This window comes from Leopardus geoffroyi, chromosome A3 (assembly GCF_018350155.1).
Source record: "Leopardus geoffroyi isolate Oge1 chromosome A3, O.geoffroyi_Oge1_pat1.0, whole genome shotgun sequence".
NCBI classification, from domain to species: domain Eukaryota; kingdom Metazoa; phylum Chordata; class Mammalia; order Carnivora; family Felidae; genus Leopardus; species Leopardus geoffroyi.
This window is the reverse complement of record NC_059336.1, coordinates 16,917,374-16,940,081: the sequence shown is the minus strand read 5'-3', so window position 1 is coordinate 16,940,081 and position 22,708 is coordinate 16,917,374. Positions and strand designations below refer to the sequence as shown.

Sequence of the window (22,708 nt, the reverse complement as noted above, 5' to 3'; positions counted from 1 at the left end):
CCAGGTGAGATTAAGCTCCATCACCCACAGTGCTACTGGCTTGATAACATACCTCTAAGCTCTGTCCCCTCCCCACCTCCCCACCCACCTACTGATGTCTCCTGGGATCACATCCCAAGTAAACTTCATGTAGTTCAATCTTTTTCTCAAGGCTTGCTTCTAGGGCAACCAAGATAAATGGATGTCTTTCCTTCACTTGCCCTCTTCTCTGCGGAAACACAGAATGTTCTGCACAAACTTGGAAGTCTGAGTGTGCCCTTGAAGGAGAGACCCCTGACTCCAGCACTCTCCTGGCAGGGAAGTCGGTAGGGGTAATTGTCAGCCAGTGCTGGGAAGCCTGGATCTAAAATGGGCTGGCTGTGTTTCTGTAATCTCTGCACCTAGAGTTGAAAAATAATTGGCAGACACCTTTCCTGGCCATTAATTCTTTACAGCAGACACTGAGCCCTTGGGGCAAAAACTGGTTGTGTGCAGTTACTGCCAGGCTGGCCCTGAATTCAGAACAAGGAGCATGACTTTCCCCTCACCCTCTCTACAGACCATCAGCCTTCTTCTCCTTCCTTCTCCTTCCTCCACCCACCCCCTGGCCCAAGAATGGCCAGAAAAGGCTGTTTGTGTAGGCTGGAGGAGACAAGAATTAGCCCTTAATCCAGAAGGACTCAGGCTTGAAAGCCATGGGTAAAATTGTGAAGCGTGGAGACATCATTCATGCTTTCTTTTTAGAGAATATTTGTTCACCACCTACACGTTTTCCCACAATCACCATAACGCTTGCAACAATCTTGTGCAGTAAATATTATTTCTGTGCCCACTTTACAGGCTCAGAGGCTCAGAGAGGGCAAGTGTCTTAGTTTAAGTGACAAAGAGCCTCCCCTTGACCAAAATGCAATCAGACTCCTTTGAACCTTCTTCCCAATGAGGCCCTGACTTTGGGGATTCTGTGTTCGCCTCTGCTGTTATACACAACTTTAGCAAGAATCATGCTAGGTTGGTTAAGCTGGAATCCCTCCCACCTTAATATCTGATCCTCCTCTATGTTCAACCACGTCCCTCGTCCCCCACCACCCCCCAGGTCTATCTAACCACCCTGGCCTGCCTTTAGCAGGTTAGGTCAGAGTCCGGTTAGATCAGTTTAAGTAGAATTCCCCGTACACCCGGGGTGCCTCAGTGTTTCAGTCTGACTCTTGATTTCAGCTCAGGTCATGATCTCAGTTTCATGAGTTTGAGCCCCACATCAGGCTCTGCACTGACAGTGTGGAGCCCGCTGGGGATTCTCTCTCTCTCTCTCTCTCTCTCTCCCTCCCTCCCTCTCTCCCTCTCTCTCTGCTCCTCCCCCCCATCTTGTGCTCTGTCTCTCTCAAAATAAATAAACTTAAAAAAAAAATCTCCCTTACTCCTTATGTTTCCTCTTAGTAATTTCCTGTCCACTGACCACTCCCTGCTTTTCAGCTATAAATTACTTGTCCTTGTTGTGTTCAGAGGTGAGCTCGATTTCTCTCCCCTGCTGCAAACCCCATTACAATCACCCCTACACCTATCCCCGGGCACCTGCTGAATTAAGTCTGCTTGCCGGTTCTTAACAAGTGTCATGAACAATTTTCTCCTTAAACAGGTCACATAGAGAAGACATCAATTTAGATCCAGGTCTGTTTGACTCCAAAGGCCTTTCTCTTCCCTATGTCATGTGTTGTTTCTCTTCCTTCAGTAAACATTTCCTGAGCACCTACTATGTGCCAGGCCCTATGCTGAGCCCAGAGGAGGACACAAAGATGAATAAGAAATATTTCTTTCCTCTAAGAGGGAGAAATAAAATCTTCCTCATTCTGCCTGTTCTCTACCCCAGGGATCAGCACCTGTTTTCATAGTACTTCAGCCACAGGGGCTTGAGCTACTGGGGCAGATTTGACTAGGTAGCCACAAAGCCAAACTATTGACTGCCTGACCTTTTACAGAAAAAGTTGGTCACCGCTGGTCTACACCACACCAGGCAGTGAAGGTACACTGTCTTAGTTACTCCTCAAGTCAACTCCATGAGGCTCATCCTTCGATTGATTACACCCATTTTACAGATGAGGAATGAGGCTCCAGGATATGAAGTGGAAAGGTATAGAGTTGGATGATCCCAAAGCCCTCCCCCCTCACCCCCTTCCAGATGCCCCTTCTCTGCTCTAAATCACATCTAAAATGTTGGTGGCCAAAGTTTTGAAACACTGACATTGACACTTGAAACAGCCCACAACCCCCACCAGGAGTGGGCCACTAGGCCACTGGACTCTGCCAGGCTGGTCTTAGAGCTGAAGCCAGTCTGGTCTCCCGTGGAGGTTTGTCTCCAGCTGGAACAAGAGGCCTTTCATGTGCTAATCTGCAATCTCAGGTCGGGTAATTATTTCTGTTGGTTTTATTATTGAACCGTGTGGGAAGGACAGAGTGGCAACCACAAGGGGCCAACTAGAAGCCATACATCAGTAAGTTCTGACCAGGGCTAGATGGTGTGCAAACAGAACCGCCAAGGAAGGCGAGCGGAGCTGAGCCGGCTGCTCGGTTACCTCGGCACGTTTCTCCACAAGCCAAAGTTGAACACCTTGCTGGGAACACCTGCATCTCTCCACCCAGGGCTTGATCTCTCTTGGCCACTCAGGCAAGCTGGAAGTGCCAGAGTGAACACTCTTGGAAGCAGCCTGCAACCAACACAGCTGGCCAGCTGATGTACAGGTCATGCGGCTTCCTCGCGCCTAGCTCTGAGGTGTGTTCACCGGCTCCCAGAGTCCCCAGAGGAACAAAGCTGCCCTTGCCACCATTGTCATCAGCCCAATAATGAGCCCTTCCCTGGCTTTCTTCCCTTCCCTGTCGTGTCTTCCCCTCCCAGTGACACTTCCTGGCATCACCTCCCAAATAAACCACTTGCCCTTTCATCTTGTCTCAGGGTCGGCTTCCAGAGGAACCCAAAACAAGGCAAGCCCCACGCCTTCTCATCTGATCTCTACCTCAGCCCTGGGAGCCGGGGTCATCCCCATTTTTCAGAGGTGGAGACTGAGGCACTCATAGAGTTTAGGCAGTCAGAACCCCAAGGGATTAGTAAGAGCCAGAGGCTCAAGAAAGGTTTCTGGGGGGCTGGGGGGACATATTTGAGCCTGTCTTCTTGACCACAGAGCAAAACTGTCCCAGACCCAGGCTGAGCCCCAAACTTAGAGCTCATTCTGTTCCAGTTCCTGCTCGTGTCTCCCCCAAGGCCATTCCCCCAGAGTCCTCCATCAGTGACGATAGATGGAACTGGATCAGAGGTTGCTTCTAGAATCAACCTATCATAAAAGATAGAGAACTAAGAGTTCTTAGCTTGTAACCAGTCCATAAAAATGATCTCCATGGCTATGTTAAGCAGGGGTGGGGGAAAGGAAGTGTGGATAAAATTTGCATTTATTGAACAATAATAGCCAACGCTTATTTAGTGCCTACTGTGGTGTCTCTCCCAATTGGATGGGGGTCCCCAAATGTAGGGCAACTAGATTGGGTGGAAGCCAGAGGCACGAGCAGTGAAATAACTCAGGCAAGGTAGAATAAAGGATAGAAGTTTGTTGAATGCACGGGCCAGACAGCAAAGCAGAGACTGTCTGCCACAGGGCAACGGGGGGGGGGGGGGGGGGGGGGGGGGCGGTGTTTAAAGGGGGAAGGTGAGGAAGTAGGAGAATGCACGGAATTTTCCTTTTTTGGTACCTGTGCCTGGTTGTAAGTAGCTCATTGGTTAGTTAAGGCTTATGGATGTTTTGAGGTGGGTCACCTGACGGGCCTGTTTGCATCAGCTCATTGGTCACTCTGGACCCTTTTGCCTTGCTCTACCTTGCAGTGCTCAAGCCTGTTGCCTATGTGTTCTACTATGAGCTAGGCACTACTCTAAAACCTTACAATAAACTGACTTTTTAAAATTCTCACTCTTTGAGACAGGTACTATTACTTTGAGGCACAAAGAGGTTAAGAAATGTGTCCAAGGTCACACAGCTAGCAACTGAAAGAGCTGGAAACAGAACCGAAGCGATTTGGCTCCAGAAATATGCTTTTAATCCTTGTTTATAAGATAAACGAACTCAGATGGGGCGCCTGGGTGGCGCAGTCAGTTAAGTGTCCGACTTCAGCCAGGTCACGATCTCGCGGTCCGTGAGTTCGAGCCCCACGTCGGGCTCTGGGCTGATGGCTCGGAGCCTGGAGCCTGCTTCTGATTCTGTGTCTCCCTCTCTCTCTGCCCCTCCCCCGTTCATGCTCTGTCTCTCTCTGTCCCCAAAAAAATAAATAAACGTTGAAAAAAAAAATTAAAAAAAAAAAAAAAAAAAAAGATAAACGAACTCAGAAACTAATATTGTATGTTACTTATATTTCCTTTTTTTTAAAGTTTATTTATTTGGAGAGAGAGAGAGAACAAGCATGGGAGGGGTAGAGAAAGAGGGAGAGAGAGAATTCCAAGCAGGCTCCTCACTGTCAGCACAGAACCCAACGTGGGTCTTGAATTCACAAACCATGAGATCATGACCTGAATCGAAAGCAAGAGCCAGATGCTCAAAAATGAGCCACCTATATCTTTTTTTTCTTTAAGTTTAGAAAATGAGCAAAAGCATATTAAAAATTGTAAGAGTTTATTGGAGTAAAAACCTATTTGAATCTGGCAGCATTGATCCACTCCTCCCACAGGATTAGGAGGAAAGACAAAAAGAGAAGGTGGGGAAATGAAAGGAAATTATTCGGTGGGCTGTAGCTTAAAGACTGGTGGGCTCTTTGTGACTGGTTGTCCTTAGTATTTGCCTGATTTGGAAAAGCCTAGTTGACTATGATGGGCTTCGATTTCTTACCCTTCATGCATTTACAGAGCTGGGGTTTTGTTTACTTACACAGGCCACCGAAATATTAACATGTTCCTGTTGAATTTATTTAACACTGTGTTCACCACGCTGTGCCTGTAGCAGAAAGCGAGGCCACCAGAGACACTGCAGGAGACAGCACCCCTTTAAGGCCAGGAGGGCCCAGTTTTAGTTTTTGGTGAGATGAGTAGGAAGCTCAGGTGGGGGTTGCATGGAGGCACTGGGATGGAGGAGGGGAGACTTAACTGAGGCTCTCTGGGAACAACAAAGATGGCCCAAAGTACTTGATGCTCTTGGTTTTGCTTTTCTTGTTTTTATCATTTTTATTGGTGTATAATTTATATACAGTAAAATTCACCCGTTTAAAGTATCCAGTTTGGGGTGCCAGGGTGACTCAATCAGTTAAGCATCTGACTTCCACTCAGGTCATGATCTCACAGTTCGTGAGTTCAAGCCCCACATCGGGCTCTGCGCTGACAGCTCAGAGCCTGAAGCCTGCTTCACATTCTGTGTCTCCGTCTCTCTCTGCCCCTCCCCCACTCATGCTCTGTCTGTCTCTGAAAAATAAATTACGGGGCGCCTGGGTGGCGCAGTTGGTTAAGTGTCCGACTTCAGCCAGGTCACGATCTCGTGGTCCGTGAGTTCGAGCCCCGCGTCAGGCTCTGGGCTGATGGCTCAGAGCCTGGAGCCTGTTTCCGATTCTGTGTCTCCCTCTCTCTCTGCCCCTCCCCCGTTCATGCTGTGCCTCTCTCTGTCCCAAAAATAAATAAACGTTGAAAAAAAAAAAATTAAAAAAAAAAAAAAAGAAAAATAAATTAAAACATTAAAAAAAAATACGTAAGTGGCACCTGGGTGGCTCAGTGGGTTAAGGGTCTGACTTCAGCTCAGGTCATTATCTCACGGTTTGTGAGTTTGAGCCCCAGGTCAGGTTCTGTGCTGACAGCTCAGAGCCTGGAGCCTGCTACAAATTCTGTGTCTCCCTCTTTCTTGGTCCTTCCCCCGCTTACACTCTGTCTCTCTCCCAAAAATAAATGAAAACAGTAATAAATAAATAAATTAATTCAAGCATCCTGTTCAATGAGTTTGGGTAAATGCATAATTGTGTGTGAATACCACCACAATCATGGTATGGGTCATTCCCTTCACTCAAAGAAGCTCCTTCCTGCTTCTCTGCAGTCAGCTCTCTCCTCCAAACACCAGCCCCTGCCACCAGGAATTGGCTTCCTGTTCTTTTAGTCCTGCCTTTTCTAGAACATGATATAAATGGACTCAAACATCATGCGGTTTTTTGCGTCAGGCTCATCCCACTTGGTATAATGCATTTGAGATTCATCCACACTGTTGTATTGTTCCTGTGTATTTCTGAGTAGTATTCCATTTTACAAATACGCCCCCTTCAGTTTATCCATTCACCTATTGACATAGACATTTGGGCTGTTTCCAGTTTGAGACTGTTATGGATAGAGCTGCTGTGAACATTCCTGTACAAGATCTCCCGGGTTTATACAAAGTTTTTCATTAATTGATTTTTAATTGCCAAATAATACATGAGTGCATTCTTTCTCTTATCAAAACAATACCGAAGTAAGGTGAAAATCCTCACACACTGCACTGGCAATGCTTTTCAAACTTTAACACAAATCCTCCTGGGAAGCTTGTTTAAATGCTTGTTTTAGTCCAGTAGGTCTGGGTGGAACCTGAGATCCTGCATGTCTAACAAGCTCCCAGGGAATGCTGACAGGAGCAGGGGTTCCAAAGACCCAAGAGCCCAGGCCAGTATTTCTCAAAGCACGATCACCTGACCAACTGCTTCACAGTCACACTGGAAGATGCTGAACATGCATATTCTGAGGCCCTGCCCTGCGCCCAGTGACTCCACCTACGAGGGATGGAGCCCGTAGACCTTCATATTTAAATGGTGCTCACCAATATCTGAGAACCACTGCTTTGGGCCTACAATTTTTGGAAGAGCTGACTGGGTCTGTCTCGTTCCCTGTTATCCCCCTGAGCGTAGCACAGAGCCTGGGCCATGCAAGGTACCTTTTAAAAAGACTTATTTTCCCTCACTCTGCTAGGAGCTGGGTTCTACACCCTGGGCACACACCCTGGATGCTCTCTGGCATGGTGCAGTTCGCTTGACTCCTCTGTTCTAGGACATTAGAAACCACCATTTGATGCAGCTTTTGCTGCCAGAATAAGGGCTGTGGTGATAAGCAAGGGCACGCACAAGACATTTGGGAATATGTTTCAGCCTGAACGTATCCAAATAACAGCATGTAGAACTAATGATGGGTAAAATGTCTGCAAGCCACAGCCTAGTGTCTGGCGGAAAAACAGAAACCTACACGCACCAGCTCAGGGGAAGACCTGGGAAGAGAGCCCAGCATTGCCTCCCATGGGACTCTGACAAGCATGGAGACCACAGTATCCATGAAGTACACCATGGGTTCTTGTATTTGTCTTCGGAGTTTCCCCTTGGCCTCGTGCTCTTCACCGGACATGAGGCCAACTAGGACTTTCCTCACCAGAGCGGTTTCTCCCGGCTGCCCCAGGACTGAGCCTACCTGCCAATAAGCACCGGATTTCCATTCTACTGCCTCACCTGTTCCCATTCTCAAGACAAACATTGTTTGCCACAACTGGGCTATTCCAGAATTCCAGTTAGGTTCCTTGTAAGAGAGGTAGGGCTGAGTGAGGAATTGGACACCAGGCAGCTCATAACTGGCCTGGAGAACAATATGGCCACAGCAGCAGCAATGGGCAGGTGCAGAGAAGTCCAGGGGGGCAAGGTCAGCCTGAGGGCCACCCTGAAGAAGGTCACCAATGAGTCTGAGTACAGAGTGCTTAGCAGCCACGGTGACAGACAGACTTAAAAGCAAGCCCCAGAAGAGATGTTTCGGGGACTGTGGACATCTAGCCAGAAGAGAGGACTTACTTGAACAGAAGGTCTGAGGGCTGCCCCCAAACATCTGGACGACCTAGGTGTGGGAAACATATGTGGTTATTTGAACAGCCTCAGGGACACAATCAGGACCAGTGGCTAGATAAGTCAAGGATGCAATTTTTCACTTTTATAAAGAATTTACTCAAAATGAGAGATGTCCAAAAATGGACTTAGCTGTCTGGTTAGGCAGTAAACTCTCAACTTGGGAGATGTTCAAGTAAGGGCCAGAAAATCTGGGAGTGAAAAAGGTGTTGACAATCAGAAGATTTAGATTGAGGGACCTTCAAAGACCTCCTCTCTCTGAGCTTCATTGACCCCTGGACCAGGCAGCCAGTGGAATTTACCTACCGCTGTAATCATACAAATGGCCACCAGATGGCGACAGACCCCCACCTTCCCAGTCAAGGAGCACTGGGTCTACAGAAACCTAACTGGAAGACAAAACCAAAATAGTTAACTGATTCAGACAAAGTGACATTCATGGGCAAAGACCATGAATCAAATCCTCAGGAGCTAATTAGTCCAGCACAACCCAGAGTGCTCCAGGTCAAGTAAATTATAATTTTTTGTTTTACAGAGATACTCTTTTAAAAAAAATCTTCCATTGGGGCGCCTGGGTGGCGCAGTCGGTTAAGCGTCCGACTTCAACCAGGTCACGATCTCGCGGTCCCGGAGTTCGAGCCCCGCGTCAGGCTCTGGGCTGATGGCTCAGAGCCTGGAGCCTGTTTCCGATTCTGTGTCTCCCTCTCTCTGCCCCTCCCCCGTTCATGCTCTGTCTCTCTCTGTCCCAAAAATAAATAAACGTTGAAAAAAAAATTAAAAAAAAAAAAAAAATCTTCCATCGAAGTACAACATACATACAGCAAGGTACACAAATCAGAAGTGCACAGCTCAATGAATTCTCTCAAACAGGGCACACCTGTGTAACAAGCACCCACCTCAAGATACAAGCTAGGACCCGAAGTCCAGAAGCCTCCTTCCTGGTCACCACCCCCACTGTGACTTCTGATACCATAGATCGGTTTGGCTTCTTCTTCAGCTTTACATACATGGAACCATATGGTATGGGTTCCTTCGTGTCTTGCTTAGATGCTTATGTCGTGAAATCCACTGATTGGGCTGTGTACTGTAGTTCAATCTCATTGCTGGGTAGTAGTGTGTGGTATGAATAAACCACAAATGATTGGACCACGCTCTTTTTGATGCGCATCTGACTGTTTTCCAGTGTGGGGACTCCCACGTATAATGCCGCTATGGATTTCTAGTACATTCCTTTGGAAGAGCATATGTACACGTTTCTTTAACAGAATTGCCAGGTCACAGCGGTGGGCGGTGGGCTAGCAGCTTTCAGCTTTAGTTGCCGCTATCACACAGTTCCCAAAGTGCACCAATTGCCATTCCCACTGACCATGTACGAGAATTCCTGTGGCTGTCTAGCCACACCAGGATCCTGTCTAGGTAAGTTCCAGTGGAAGAGATGTGGGATCTGGAGTGAGCATCCCTGCAGAGGGTCTGAGTGTCCGGGCAGCATGAGTGAGTGGGGCTTGAATCAGAAGGAAGAAGAGTCCATCCCATCAGCAGGCCCTGATGACCCCTGCAGCAATAATACCTGCTAAACGGACATACTCGCTTCGTGAGTTCGCAACAACTGCCTGAGCGGCGCTACTCTCACTGAGCACTCACTGCATGCCTGGCACTTCTCAGGGCTGGAGACGGCACACAGAGGAAACAGACAACGTTCCTGCACTAATGAAGCTCACGTTCTAGCGGGGGTGGGCACAGACAGTAAATAATATGTCAAGTGATGAGAGTTCTATATAGAAAAATAAAACAGCATAAGAAGATATAGAGTGCAGGGGCGCCTGGGTGATTCAGTCGGTTGCGCATTGGCTCAGGTCATGACCTCATGGTTGGTAGGGTCAGGCCCTGCGTCAGGCTCTCTGATATCAGCTTGGAACCTGCTTAGGATCCTCTCTCTCCCTCTCTCTCTCCACCCCTCCCCTGCTCACTCTCTCTCTCAAAAACAAATAAAACATTAAAAAAAAAAAAAGATCTAGAGTTCAGAGACGGATGCTAGTTTAAAATGGGGGTTATTGGGGCTCCTGGGTGGCTCAATCGGTTAAGCAATCGACTTTGGCTCAAGTCATGATCTCACAGTTTGCGAGTTTGAAGCCCATCAGCTGCTGTCAGCACAGAGCCGGCTTCAGATCCTCTGTCCCCCTCACTCTCTGCCCCTCCCCCGCTCTCACTCTCAAAAATAAAATAAAACATAAATAAAGTACAATAAAATAAAACAAAACAAAACAAAATAAAATGGGGGTTACAATGAGATGTCACCTCACACCTGTCAGAACAGCTGCTTTCAACATGTGTTGGTGAGGATGTGGACAAAAGGGAAGCTTGTGCATTGTTGTCGGGAATGCAAATTGGTGCAGCCACTAGGAAAACAATGTGGAGGGTTCCTCAAAAAATTAAAAATATAAATACCATATGATCCAGCAATCTCACTTCTGGGTATATATTCAAAGGAAATGAAAGCACTATTTCAAAAAGATACCACTTTTTGAATATGTTCATTTCAGCATTATTCACAATAGCCAAGACGTGGAAATAACATAGGTGTCCACCGACAGAAGAACAGATAAAGAATGTGGCATATGTATATGGAATATTATTCAGGCATTAAAAAAAAGAAAACCCTGCCTTTTGTGACAACATGGTTGGATCTTGAGAACACTGTGCTAAGTGAAATAAGTCAGACAGAGAAAGACAAATACCACATGTTCTCACTTATATATGGAATCTAAAAAAGCTGAACTTGTAGAAACAGTTGCCAGGGGCCAGGGTGGGGGGGAATGAGATGTCGGTGAAAGGGTACAGACTCTCAGTTATAAGATGAGTAAGTTCTGGGGATCTAATGTACAGCATGGCGACTACAATTCACAATAGACAACACTGTATTAACAATTGGAAAAATGCTGAGAGCAGATCGTAAATGTTATCACCCACATATAAAAATGGTAATTATGTTAAGGGGACGGAGGGGTTAATTAACCTGATTGTGATCATCATTTTGCAACATACATGTGTATTGAATCATCACATATTACGCCTTAAATGTATGTCAATGATATCTCTATAAAGCTGGGGGGAAAATAACATATCAAAGAATAAAATAAGTAGTTACAGGGGTGAGAAGGTGACTTTGAACAGAAACCAGAGATGAGGAGACAAGTCACAGGAAAAGAGAGCTCCAGACACAGAGAGGCATTCAATGCAAAGGCCCTATGGTGAGTGTGTGCTTGACATATTCAAGGCACAGTAAGGAGCAGATAGAAGGAGGAGTAAGGAACACTGAGAGCAAGTTAGTGGGGACATGATTATGTAGGACCTAACCTCACTGATGCTGAGAGACAACAACAAGTCCAACCCCACATACACATGCATACTCATATAACGTGTTGGGGCTTGGGAGGTTAGGAAGGTTATTGTTGTTTAAAAAAATGAAATCATGCATATATTAACCCTGGCCTTTCTCACTTAACAACATACCATGAGCATCTCTATAAGTCTATATCAGGGGTTGGGGTAGGCAAACATTTTCTGTGAAGACCCAGCTATTAAATATTTGAGACTCTGTGGGAGACAGTCTCTATTGCAACTACTCAATACCGCTGTTGTGGTTGAAGAGCAGACACGGTATACGTGAGTGAATGGCTGTGTTCCACAAGAACTTTACTTACACAACAGGTGGCAGGCCAGATTTGGCCTAAGGTGTGTTTACAAACCCTGATGCATAGCTCCCCTGTTGTATTCCCAATGCCAAGAGCAGTGGCTGGCACACAGAAGGCACACAATAAGTATTTGTCAAATCGATAAATCTAACATTCTTTTTAGTGATTAGAGTATTCCACTGCTAGAATACCATCTTAGGGCCTAAGGTTTTACAAATCAATCCTCTTGTCAAAAAGATTTCTAGGAGTACGGTGGCTGGGTCAAAGCCTCGTGAACTTTGTCGAAGGTCACCACCTCCTTGAGACCCTTTCCTCTCTTAGCTTCTTCTGTGACACTGTATTCTTTGGTTTCTTTCCCTATCTCCCTTCCCAGTCTCCTTTCCTGTATTTAAGTTTCAGAGTCCCTCTGGCAGGCAGAATAGTGCCCCCACCAAAGATGTGCATGTCCTAATCCCTAGAATTTAAGATGTTACCTTACTTACATGGCAAAAGAGACTTTGCAGAAGTGATTAGGTCAAGGATCTTCGGATGGAGAGTGTATCCTGGAGTATCCAAGTGGGCCCAATGTAATCACGGCTGGGGGTGGGGGTGGGGGTGAGGGACTTATAAGAGGAAAGCAAGAAACTCAGCATCAGAGGAGGAGATCTGACAATGGAAGCAGAGGTCAGGGTCAGAGTAACTGGATGCAAGAAGGTCTCAACCAAAATTCATGGTTTCAACGATGGAGGAAGGAACCACAAGCCAAAGAATGCAGACAGTTTCTAGAAGTTGGAAAAGGCAAGGAGACAGATGCTCCCCTAGAGCCTTCAGAAGGAGTGCAGCCGGGCTGACACCAATTTTAACCCAGTGAACCACTTGACTCCTGCCCTCTGGAACTGCAAGCTAATAAATTTGTGTTGCTTTCAACCCTTGAGTTGATGGCAATCTGTTACAGCAGCCATACAGCTTACACATAGGAGTTAATACAGTCCCCCAGGGGATAGTTCTGAATTTTCATCTAGTATGTGACAAACTCACAGATTTATATCTCGGGTCCCCTCTGTGCATTTTTTCCACTTGACATTAATAGAGTTTATTTATTTGTAGGTTCTTAATGTAAGCATTATACCAGGCAGGTGCTTGGATGCTGTGGGCTCAAATTCACGTATTGAGAAAGAAAAAAAAATTATATGTTCACAGTTAATTATACTCAGAGCCTTACATTTTCTTGTCATATTGCTCAGATGACACCAGATATGTAAATAGTTCAGTATATCCCCAGTCTTCTTTTTTTTAATGTTTATGTATTTATTTTGAGAGAGAGAGAGAGAGAGAGAGGGCAGGAGGGGCAGAGAGAGGGAGAGAGAGAATCCAAAGCAGGTTCCACACTGCCAGAGCTCAACACAGGGCTCAAACACACGAACTGTGAGATCATGACCTGAGCCAAAATCAAGAGTCCGATATCAACAGACTGAGCCACCAAGGTATCCTCCCCAGTCTTCTTGGGTGGTGAAACCTCATTATCCTTCCACTTTTGCTGAAAATTCTTGTTACTCCTTGAATACTCAGAACACAAGGGAAGCCCATTCTCAGTGACACACATCCCCTCACTGTCACAAGCAACACCTTAGGTGTCAATTCTATGCTTTAGCAGACATTTGTCAACATTTCAAAACATTTTCAACGTTTATTTATTTTTGGGACAGAGAGAGACAGAGCATGAACGGGGGAGGGGCAGAGAGAGAGGGAGACACAGAATCGGAAACAGGCTCCAGGCTCTGAGCCATCAGCCCAGAGCCTGACGCGGGGCTCGAACTCACAGACCGCAAGATCGTGACCTGGCTGAAGTCGGACGCTTAACCGACTGCGCCACCCAGGCGCCCCAACATTTCAAAACATTTTGTTAACCCCCCAATTTTTTTATTGAATTATAATTGACATACAATGTTATATCAGCTTCAGGTGTGCAACAGATTGATCCAAAAACTATACATCACTCAATGTTCACCACCTTAAGTGTGGTCACCATCTGTCACCACACCATATCATTACAATACTATTGACCATATTCCCTGTGCTATACTTTTCATCTCCATGACTTATAACTGAAAGTTTGTACCTCTTAATCCTCTTCACTCAATCTATTTTTAGTTGTCACAGCTGGGGGGAGGGAAAGAGCTACTGGTGTCTAACAGGTAGATGCCAGCCAGGAACACTGCTAAACATCCTGCAGTGCACAGGACAGCCCCCACAACAGAAAATTACCTGGCCCCAAATGTCAGTAGTGCTTAGATTGAAAAACCCTGTCTAGATGAACCCTGTACAGATGTTTTTCAAAAAGGGTTTGGATTAGCTTGGCAACATTTAATCCAATACCGCAATTGAAATGTACCTTTAATCTCATCACTTCCGAGCTCTTTCAATCATCTGATTCACATTTCTTTCAAACTCTGTCTCTGACAATTTCCATTTCTGAATTCCATTTCTACAGCAACACCTGCATACATTCACTCCACTCCATGTAAACACACTTGAGTTGCCAAGTTCAACCCAAGTCCATTCAAGATGACAGCTTCTGGAATGCTAAGTTTTCCAGACATAATATAGCAAAACCTACCACAATTCAGTTTATACCCACTTCAAATCACATGGTACTTGGGATTGAAAACCACAACAATGCGTGCTCTAAACTATCCTTTACAATCTTGGTATTTATGGATGGATTCAAAGTTATTAACTCTCTTTTGGATCAGACTGAGGCCACTCTCTCTTGCTGACAGACTTCTGCAGTTACCTCCACAATTTTAGAATCAGCAATAGTGATCTTTATCTGCCACAACTGTAGGTATCTAAAAGAAGTGGCCTCCTGTGCTATATATCCATCATTTCTCCCTTGAGTCTTTCTTCCAAAATATCAACAGAGGTGAGTTAGATCATCAACAAGACTACAGAATGCTGATGGCCCAACAGTACCTTCAATGATGATCATTTGAGACTGTCTTCTGTAGTTGGTGGGTTAATGGTTTTTTGTTAAGAGTAGCCACTGGGGGGCGCCTGGCTGGCTCAGTCCGTGGAGCGTGTGACTCTTGATCTGGGAGTAGTGAGTTCCAGCTGCACACAGGACACAGAGATAACTTAAACAAAAACCCAAACAAACAACAAAACAAACAAAAGTAGCCATTGGCCTTTGGGGAGAGGTTAGAGGAAGCAAAGGAGGATGTTAGCTGCATCTTTCTCTTTGGGCACATTAACTGCAAAGACAGAAGGTGACACCCCATTGCCTATATTCATCTTTTAGTAAGTACTACCCCATTACCTTCCCAAATAGAATGTTCAGTCCAACCGACACTGTATCAGCGCCATTTCCTGATGCACCTCTTCCCATAATGAATTTTAACATTTTTTAAAATAGTGACAATTTGATGAGTGAAAAAATGTCGCACTGTTGAATTTTCTTTTCCCTAATTACTATATCCCACGAATTTTTATAGATCTATATTCTTGTGTTGTATTTAACTTTTAAGCACTATCTAGCCTTTACCGCTAGATGCCAGCATTAACACTTCTCCCCCTGTCGTGATAATCAGTTTGCTTCTAGACTTTGCTAAAAGTTCCCTGGAAGGCCAAATCGCCCTCTCTCAACCAGCTAAAGAATATCAAGGTTGAACCGCTCAAAAAGAAATGGAATATTCGGAAATGCCTGAACAGCCAGTGTTATCTCACCGATACTGTCTTCTCTTGGCTTCTGTAACACCGTGCTATCCCGTCTTTCCCCACCTCTCTACTCCCTCGTTCCCAGTCTCCTTTCCTGTAGTCAAATTTCAGAGTACACTAGGGCTTTCTGCTCTCCACTTAAACTTACTCCTTCGGGGTTTTCATGTAGTTCTCCAGCTTTAAAAGGCATGTCCAATGAAACACTAAAAAAAAAAAAAAAATGTATATTTCTATCGAATACACGGGGGCTTCCAACCTGTTGGTTCACGGGACTCTCCATGAGGAGGAGAAAAAGAGAGCACCTGTGTAGGAGGGCTGCCAGGTCTTGATTAACTTTCTTGGGCCAGAGACCTCGGTCCTACTCCCTTTGGGAGCACCCACAGCGAGAGTGGAATTACCACGTACACAGCAATCTACAGGTGACTTGCCAGTGTTTCAAGAAAAGACCCATGGAGGGGGACGGGCAGCGAGGCGGTCAAGGCTGATGATAGCTGTGAGACCACCAGGGATAGAGGCCAGCAAGGATGTATGCTCGTAACGCGAAACCATGCGGGTCACGACTACTCCGGAGGGTAAACCTCGGATTAGGTGAAACGGGATAATCATGGGTCGGAGCGCGAGTTGCCCGCCGAGCGGAGCGTGAGCCGATCAGTGGAGGAAATTTGCAGCCTCGCTTTAAGGAGCCAATCAGAGACCACAGAGTCCTATTAACGACACCATCAGGAACCAATGAAAACCGGGAGTCCTCCGGGACTGCCTCCCAAGCTCCTGTCCCGGAGAGACCATACCAAGGAGGTTTGTTAAAAAGTACAAATTAGAAGACAAGTCTGTGGCTCGACGACGGGAAACTACGTTTACAATAATGGGTGGGGAAAATTGTGTAAGCGAGCAGAACTGCACTTCCCCAAAACCTCGCGGAAGTAGACCTGCAAGTCACCCCCGAGCCCTGGGCTCCAGAGCGGGAGGGTACGTGCTGCGCGCTGACGCCACGCGCTGGCCCCGCCCCCAGCTCGCCCTCCCTTATAGTGCAGCTCTGGCGCGCGCGCACCATTGTGTGGCTGGACTCGGCCGCCGCTGCGGTGTGAGGCGCGTGTTCGGGCTCTCGCCGTCCCCGCACCCGCACCGCGGCTCCTGCTTTGCGGTCAGCCGTTCGACGCCAGCCTTCGGGCCCCTCGCCCGCCACAGACATGCCGCGCGTCTACATAGGACGCCTTAGCTACAACGTCCGGGAAAAGGACATCCAGCGCTTTTTTAGCGGCTATGGCCGTCTCCTCGAAATAGACCTCAAAAATGGGTGAGTCCGGCCTGGGAGCCCGCGTCCGTCCGCAGTGTCCTGGGTCTGGCGGCTGCGGGGTCCGCTGGTCAGAAGATGGCCCAGGCCGCGGCGCCGCGTGGCAGGGCCTCCAAAATGGCGGCGGCGCGGGGTCGCGGGAGCGCGCGCGGAGGGTGGGCGCGCGGGCGTGCGCGCCCCCGGCCTAACGTCCCCTGCCGGTTCCCGGCTTTCGCACCGCCCCCAGGTACGGCTTCGTGGAGTTCGAGGACTCCCGCGACGCCGACGACGCCGTTTACGAACTGAACGGCAAAGAGCTCTGCGGCGAGCGCGTGATCGTGGAGCACGCCCGGGGCCCGCGCCGCGATCGCGACGGCTACAGCTACGGAAGCCGCAGTGAGTCCCACCCCCGCGCGCTCCGCGTCCTTGGGATCCTGGGGGGCGGGCGCAGGCTTAGGGTGGGCGGGGTGGGGCCTCCCAGCCCGGGCAGGCGCGGTGGCAGGGGTCCACTGGCTCCAGTGTCCCCGGGCGCCGCTGCCTTCACGCCTGCCCGGGACAGCTACGGGACGCCGGAGCGCGGGGATTGGGTTGTGGGTTTTGCCTAGCCAGGGTTGGGCTGTTTTGGGGCTTATATATTTAATTTTGTTGTTGTGGGGTTTTTTTGTTGTTGTTGTTGTTGTTTTTTTTTTTTGCTAAGTTGGGGGCGGGGGGTGGCTTGGGCCCCTGTCAGCACTGTCGTGGGCTCTGCCCACGGAGGAAGTGAGGGATGGCAGTATTTGTTGTATCCCCTTGCTTACCTGACAGTGCTTTAGCTAGAAATGTGAATGTTTTAGAGTAGAAGTTTCAGGGCAGGCTGGGGTGGAGGTGGGGTGGGGTGGGGTGGGGACGGGGTAAGGGGAGGAGTTTTAAGTTTAGGTCTTAGAGTTATTAAAATTGGCGGGGGCCAAAGAAAATACTATTTTTAACTAATGTGGTATAGTACCACACAGATTTAAATAAGCTTTATGCTGCATTTGAATTATTTGGGGCATGTTACTGGGAGGAGGTGGGAGGGGTTTGGTTATGTTAAATGTTTGATGTTGAAATTGTTGCATGTTGAATTCAAACTTTTTAACAAGTCCTTGATGTTTCAATTTGAAAGTGACCAATGGGGCTGAGGCTGTGTCCACTGAGGCTAAGATGACTGCCTTTCCTGATTGGCCTTGGCTTTTCCATACATTGTGTGACCCTTGCCCTATGACCCTTTGGCTGACCTTACCGGAAGCCATGACGACAGCAGCCTTTTGCCATTAGACGCAGGGTGATGGTGAGGATTCCAAGGGTTAGACAAAACTGGTTAATCTGAACTAGGTGACTGTTACCTTGCGTGTTTTGTGGCCAAACCACCACCAAAAACCTCACACTGTGATGTAAGTACTTAGTGTAACTAGTAAACATTTTTGTAAAATGTAGAAATGCATGTAATCAGTTAAGTTTTATATTTTACAATGTTCTGTAAAATAAAACTTAGCGAGGTAAATTGAATAAAGGAGCAGTCACTCTCTAACAGATTGTAGGAGAAGTTTAGTTGGATTTAGTCTATTTGACTTGCCTTTAATTTAATTTATGGCAAATCACAACTGTATCGAAGGTTTAGCAGTATAATAGCAAAGTCCTACTCCAGTAAATAAAAGTTGATATGTTTGTACTAACTTTCAAAAAACATGCATCCCTGTCATTACAAAGCATCTAATTATTCTCTTCATGTGATAAAGGTGGTGGAGGTGGATACAGCAGTCGGAGAACCTCTGGCAGAGACAAATATGGACCACCTGTTCGTACAGAATTCAGGCTTATTGTAGAAAATCTTTCTAGTCGTTGCAGTTGGCAAGATTTAAAGGTATGTGCTATAATTTGAGATAAAAATGATACGGCTGGGGGACCTGGGTGGCTCAGTTAAACATCTGACTCTTGATTTCAGCTCAGGTCATGATCTCACAGTTGGGTGGGTTTGAGCCCCACATCCGGGCTCCGCGCTGATAGCTCGGCGCCTGCTTGGGATCCTCTCTCGCTCTCTCTCTGCTGCTCCACCTACCCGTGTGTGTGCTCTCTTTCAAAATAAATTAAAAAAAAAAAAACGATATGGCTAATGTTTAAAAGGTAGGCTTTTGCTTCACTTTTTTCTTAAATTTCTGAGAATCCAGTACAGTACGTAGATTTTTTTCATTACGTTTCTGAGTTTAATCTTGTTGCTTCTTTAGGATTTCATGAGACAAGCAGGTGAAGTAACCTATGCGGATGCTCACAAAGAACGCACAAATGAAGGCGTGATTGAGTTTCGTTCCTACTCTGACATGAAGCGTGCTTTGGATAAACTGGATGGTACAGAAATAAATGGCAGAAATATCAGGCTCATTGAGGATAAACCACGAACGAGCCACAGGCGGTCTTACTCTGGAAGCAGATCAAGGTAATTTGTTGAAATACAGGGAAAGGAGAAGAAACCATATTTGCTAAGAGCAAAGAAAAATTCAAGCAGCAGTATTTCAATTGATGCTTAGTTGAAATTCAGTATGTAGTCTCTTTTGTGTTGTGCATCATTGAGGTTCTTTTCAGTGTTTTAAGGTGGACTTAATTTATGGTAAGAAATTATATTTTGTTTACTGTTTTTTGTAAATGACACAAAAGTTTGTGTTGAGATATGAGATTAATGTTTTTTATTGCATCTTTTGTTATAGGTCACGGTCTAGAAGAAGGTCACGAAGTAGGAGTCGCAGGAGCAGCCGCAGTAGATCTCGAAGTATCTCAAAAAGTCGCTCCAGGTAAATAATGAGCTGTTAGATCTTTTTTTCTGAATGTTACTCTATTTGTATGTTCTGGCAAGGTATTGAGAAAAAAATCTGGCTCTTCTTGTCCAGATCCAGGTCTCGGAGCAAAGGTCGATCACGTTCTCGATCAAAAGGCAGGAAATCCAGATCAAAAAGCAAATCTAAGCCCAAGTCTGATCGGGGCTCCCGTTCACGCTCTCGAAGCAGATCTAAGGAGTATGAGAAATCTCGAAGCAGGTCTCGTTCTCGATCTCGTTCCCCCAAAGAAAATGGAAAAGGTGATATAAAGTCAAAATCTAGATCAAGGAGCCAGTCTCGTTCAAATTCACCCCTACCTGCTCCACCCTCAAAGGCACGTTCTGTGTCCCCTCCACCAAAAAGAGCTTCAAGATCCCGTTCTAGATCTCGTTCAAAGTCGAGGTCACGGTCCAGATCGAGTTCCAGAGATTAACTTAGAACTCTACATTCTTTGCACACTATTATGGAACACTTTCCTACTTGCTTAAGCAGTTATTCTTCCATGTTTGTACTTGGCCTCTTTGCAAGAGGAATCTCCTGAAAACAGGGGCACACAGAAATTTGATTTGTGGCCAAATTTGATGAAAAAGATGAGGTTCTAAAGAAATGGTGGCATGAAGTCAAAGATCCTCTCCCTTCTTTGTAGAATTAAGATAACTTTGATTTTATAGCTTTTGAGCTAAAATAACTTTTGTAAAGATTAAGCTCATTTAGATTTTTTTTAAGTATTTCAGCAGGATCTGCTGCAGGGGTTTTGTTGTTTTGTTTGCTTACTTTTAAATTAACCGTTTCAAGCTTTGAATACCTAAGGCTTTAGAGGGAGAACCCAATTTTCAATTATGTTGGCTTTTTATAAGCTTGAGTTATGTAAGATTTCAATAAAAATTTGCTACCAAGATAATTGCCTTACTGAATAGGTCACTATTAAATTCCTTTAAATATTGGTAATCTACTCTTTGTGGAAACGATGTAAATTCAAAGTGTAAAAGAAGGCAAGCCTCAGACCAGCAATAAATTATTGGATTTGGATAACATTTTGTGCTGTTAATCAAATTTACCAAAGTCCTATCTGCCCCTTTGAGTTTAAAAGGTATTTCGTGGTCCATCTATTATACGATTTTGCCTAAGTTAGTGGATTTTAAATGATGAAAACTTTTCAACTTAAATTTAATTGAACTCTTGAAGAAGTAGTTCTTAATACTTGAGAACCCGTTTAGCCTGGTAATCCCACTTTATGGAGAAATGGTCAGTGTAATTAGTGTTTTGTCAGAATATGGTTCCATGGTCTTTAGTGTTTGTTGTATGAAAATGGAAGTAGCCTTTCTTTGATTGGAAATTTAGCATATTCTTGTTCAAAGTAGAAAAGCAAGTACTGCATTTTCAGCTGGAAGATTATTATATTGAACAGGCACTTAACAGGTTGCTTGGTAAAATTGGTTGCTGATTAGAGTGAAATTCCACCCAGCCATCAGTCGTTAATGGTTGATGGGGTTATGTGATAATTGATTAGATCATCCTTGTAACTTTACAGCATATGGTGGGCTTGAAACGAATTTACATGGGTAACCTCTAAATTTTCTGTAATTTAATATATGCTGTGGAAGCCAAATTATACTGCAAATTTGTAGGAGTTAACTGGATAACCAATGGGTCCATGCATCTATAAACCTAATTAGTTGAAGTTGCAATTTGAGAAATGAATTACTCTCTATTTTTATGTTCAGATACTTCAATTCCATTTAAAAGCACTCGTTAATCTTGGTTTGAAACCAAGATACAGATTGTTTGACTCCGCTTTATTATCTTCTAGGATCTGTCACTGCATAAGGTGTCAAGGACTGGATTGTACTATAGTGGGGCATAGTGCTCATCATGCCACAGATGTGACTAGAAAGCATGATAATCTAGAGTTGGTTTGTAGGTTCCAATAATCCAGAAGGCATACCTGAGATGAGGCTGCTTGAGAAAATTGAGTCAAAGATTTAGGTGTCAAAATCCCAGAGTAGCTGGGAGGAGTACTTGCTAGTGCATAGAAAGATTTGTTATTCAGAAATTTCTGAGCTTCCTGTTAGAAAATTTTAGAGCCTACTCTTAGGAAAATAGTGCCCCAAAAGGCTGATGCTTCTTCCATGACCTTATTTTCTTTTCTTTACTCTCATACTGTTTTAAAGTTTAGATATTCACAAGAAATGGGTTTTTTCCCCAGTATAAATTTCAGAATTTGAAAGAAGACACTAGTGTCTGTGATTGTAGTTATTTTCCTACTTGAAAGAACAGAAGTTACAATTCACGCAGAGGCACATCTCCAGCTGCCTTTCAAAATTTGGTTAAAGAACAAGTTGGTTTAAGAATTGGCTTTGACCAAAGTTTTCTCGTTTTCAGGGAAAGAACAAAAGCTTTTAAAACCACAGCCTTTTAAAAAGGAAGGAGGGGGGAATATTGCAGTGTGAAATTTGACTTTGTAAAAGTGTAAAACATCTTTCAACTGGGCTTTCTTGTGTTAGTCTAACCTCACCTGGTAATGGGCAGGTTTACCTACGTTGTTAGCTTGCTTGCCCCCAAAGTGGGTAATTATATGGGTAAGTGCCTACGCCCATAAAAGTTTCCTGGTAATAGCAAAGACCAACTTATTGAGAATCTAGTCCTATTCTATCCCTGTGGACCTCAATGTCATTGGATATATCTAAACCACTATAACACTGGCCCACTTGAGAACAGAGTTGACTGCTGAAATGTTTATTAGTTCCTTGCTAACTTATCAGTAGAATCTGAGAGTCTGCAACATGCCATGTGTAAATCCTTGGCTAGATAGAGTATTAAACTGAGCGCAAAAATAGAAATGAGCAACATCTCGATTCCCCTTTCTTTTTACCTGATAGTGTTGACTGACACGCCATAGTGCCTTTAAGGCCAATTTGAGTCCTACCAGTTCCTGTGATTTACGTTCCAGTCCTGTGTTGTTACTACCTTTCATCTTGGTATCTTCTTTTCCCCACTTTGTTAACCTACTTTATGCTTTATCTCCTCAATAAAATGCTTACTGAGGGTTGCTGGTTTTGGATTTATTGTGTATTCCCACTTAGTACCAAATATTTGGTAAATGGTTTTTTCAACTAGAGTTGCCAGTTGGCAAGCCATTCCTGACTTGAGTATGAGGAAAAGGGCTTTTCAGTTCCTCAGAGACCTGTTTTAGGATCGACGTAGTGGATGGTTTATCTTGGGCGAGTCGTTGTGCTTTAATGTCATCCATGAAATTGGCAAGGACAAGCCATGAGTTGTGGAGATTAAAGATGATGATCAGGAAACCTGGCTGGCCCCATCAGTGGAGCATAGACTCTTGACCTTGGGGTTTATGGCTTGAGCCCCATGTTGGGTGTAGAGATTACTTAAAATCTTTT

The 22,708-nt window shown here is 45.3% G+C and overlaps 1 protein-coding gene and 1 long non-coding RNA gene across 5 annotated transcripts in view; one reads left to right on the top strand and one right to left on the bottom strand.

The window, feature by feature from the left end:
- The window catches only part of LOC123580190, a 95,506-nt gene extending 79,132 nt beyond the window's left edge, over nucleotides 1-16,374 (bottom strand). For 2 of the 4 annotated variants that reach the window (XR_006703165.1, XR_006703163.1), the window contains exons 1-2: nucleotides 15,364-16,035; nucleotides 14,475-14,612 (exon numbers count right to left, since the gene is read on the bottom strand). This is a non-coding gene — a long non-coding RNA (uncharacterized LOC123580190). Of the gene's footprint in view, nucleotides 1-14,474; nucleotides 14,613-15,363; nucleotides 16,036-16,263 lie in introns of those variants that run through there. The other 2 variants (XR_006703166.1, XR_006703167.1) reach the window with 2 other exon arrangements.
- SRSF6 (serine and arginine rich splicing factor 6) lies at nucleotides 16,127-22,359 on the top strand. Its single transcript, XM_045444558.1, has 6 exons — nucleotides 16,127-16,509; nucleotides 16,733-16,881; nucleotides 18,240-18,364; nucleotides 18,726-18,934; nucleotides 19,203-19,286; nucleotides 19,383-22,359. The coding sequence occupies exons 1-6, from the start codon at nucleotides 16,403-16,405 to the stop codon at nucleotides 19,741-19,743; spliced, it is 1,035 nt and encodes a 344-aa protein (XP_045300514.1). The 5' UTR covers nucleotides 16,127-16,402; the 3' UTR covers nucleotides 19,744-22,359.
- The last annotated feature ends 349 nt before the right edge of the window (nucleotides 22,360-22,708 follow it).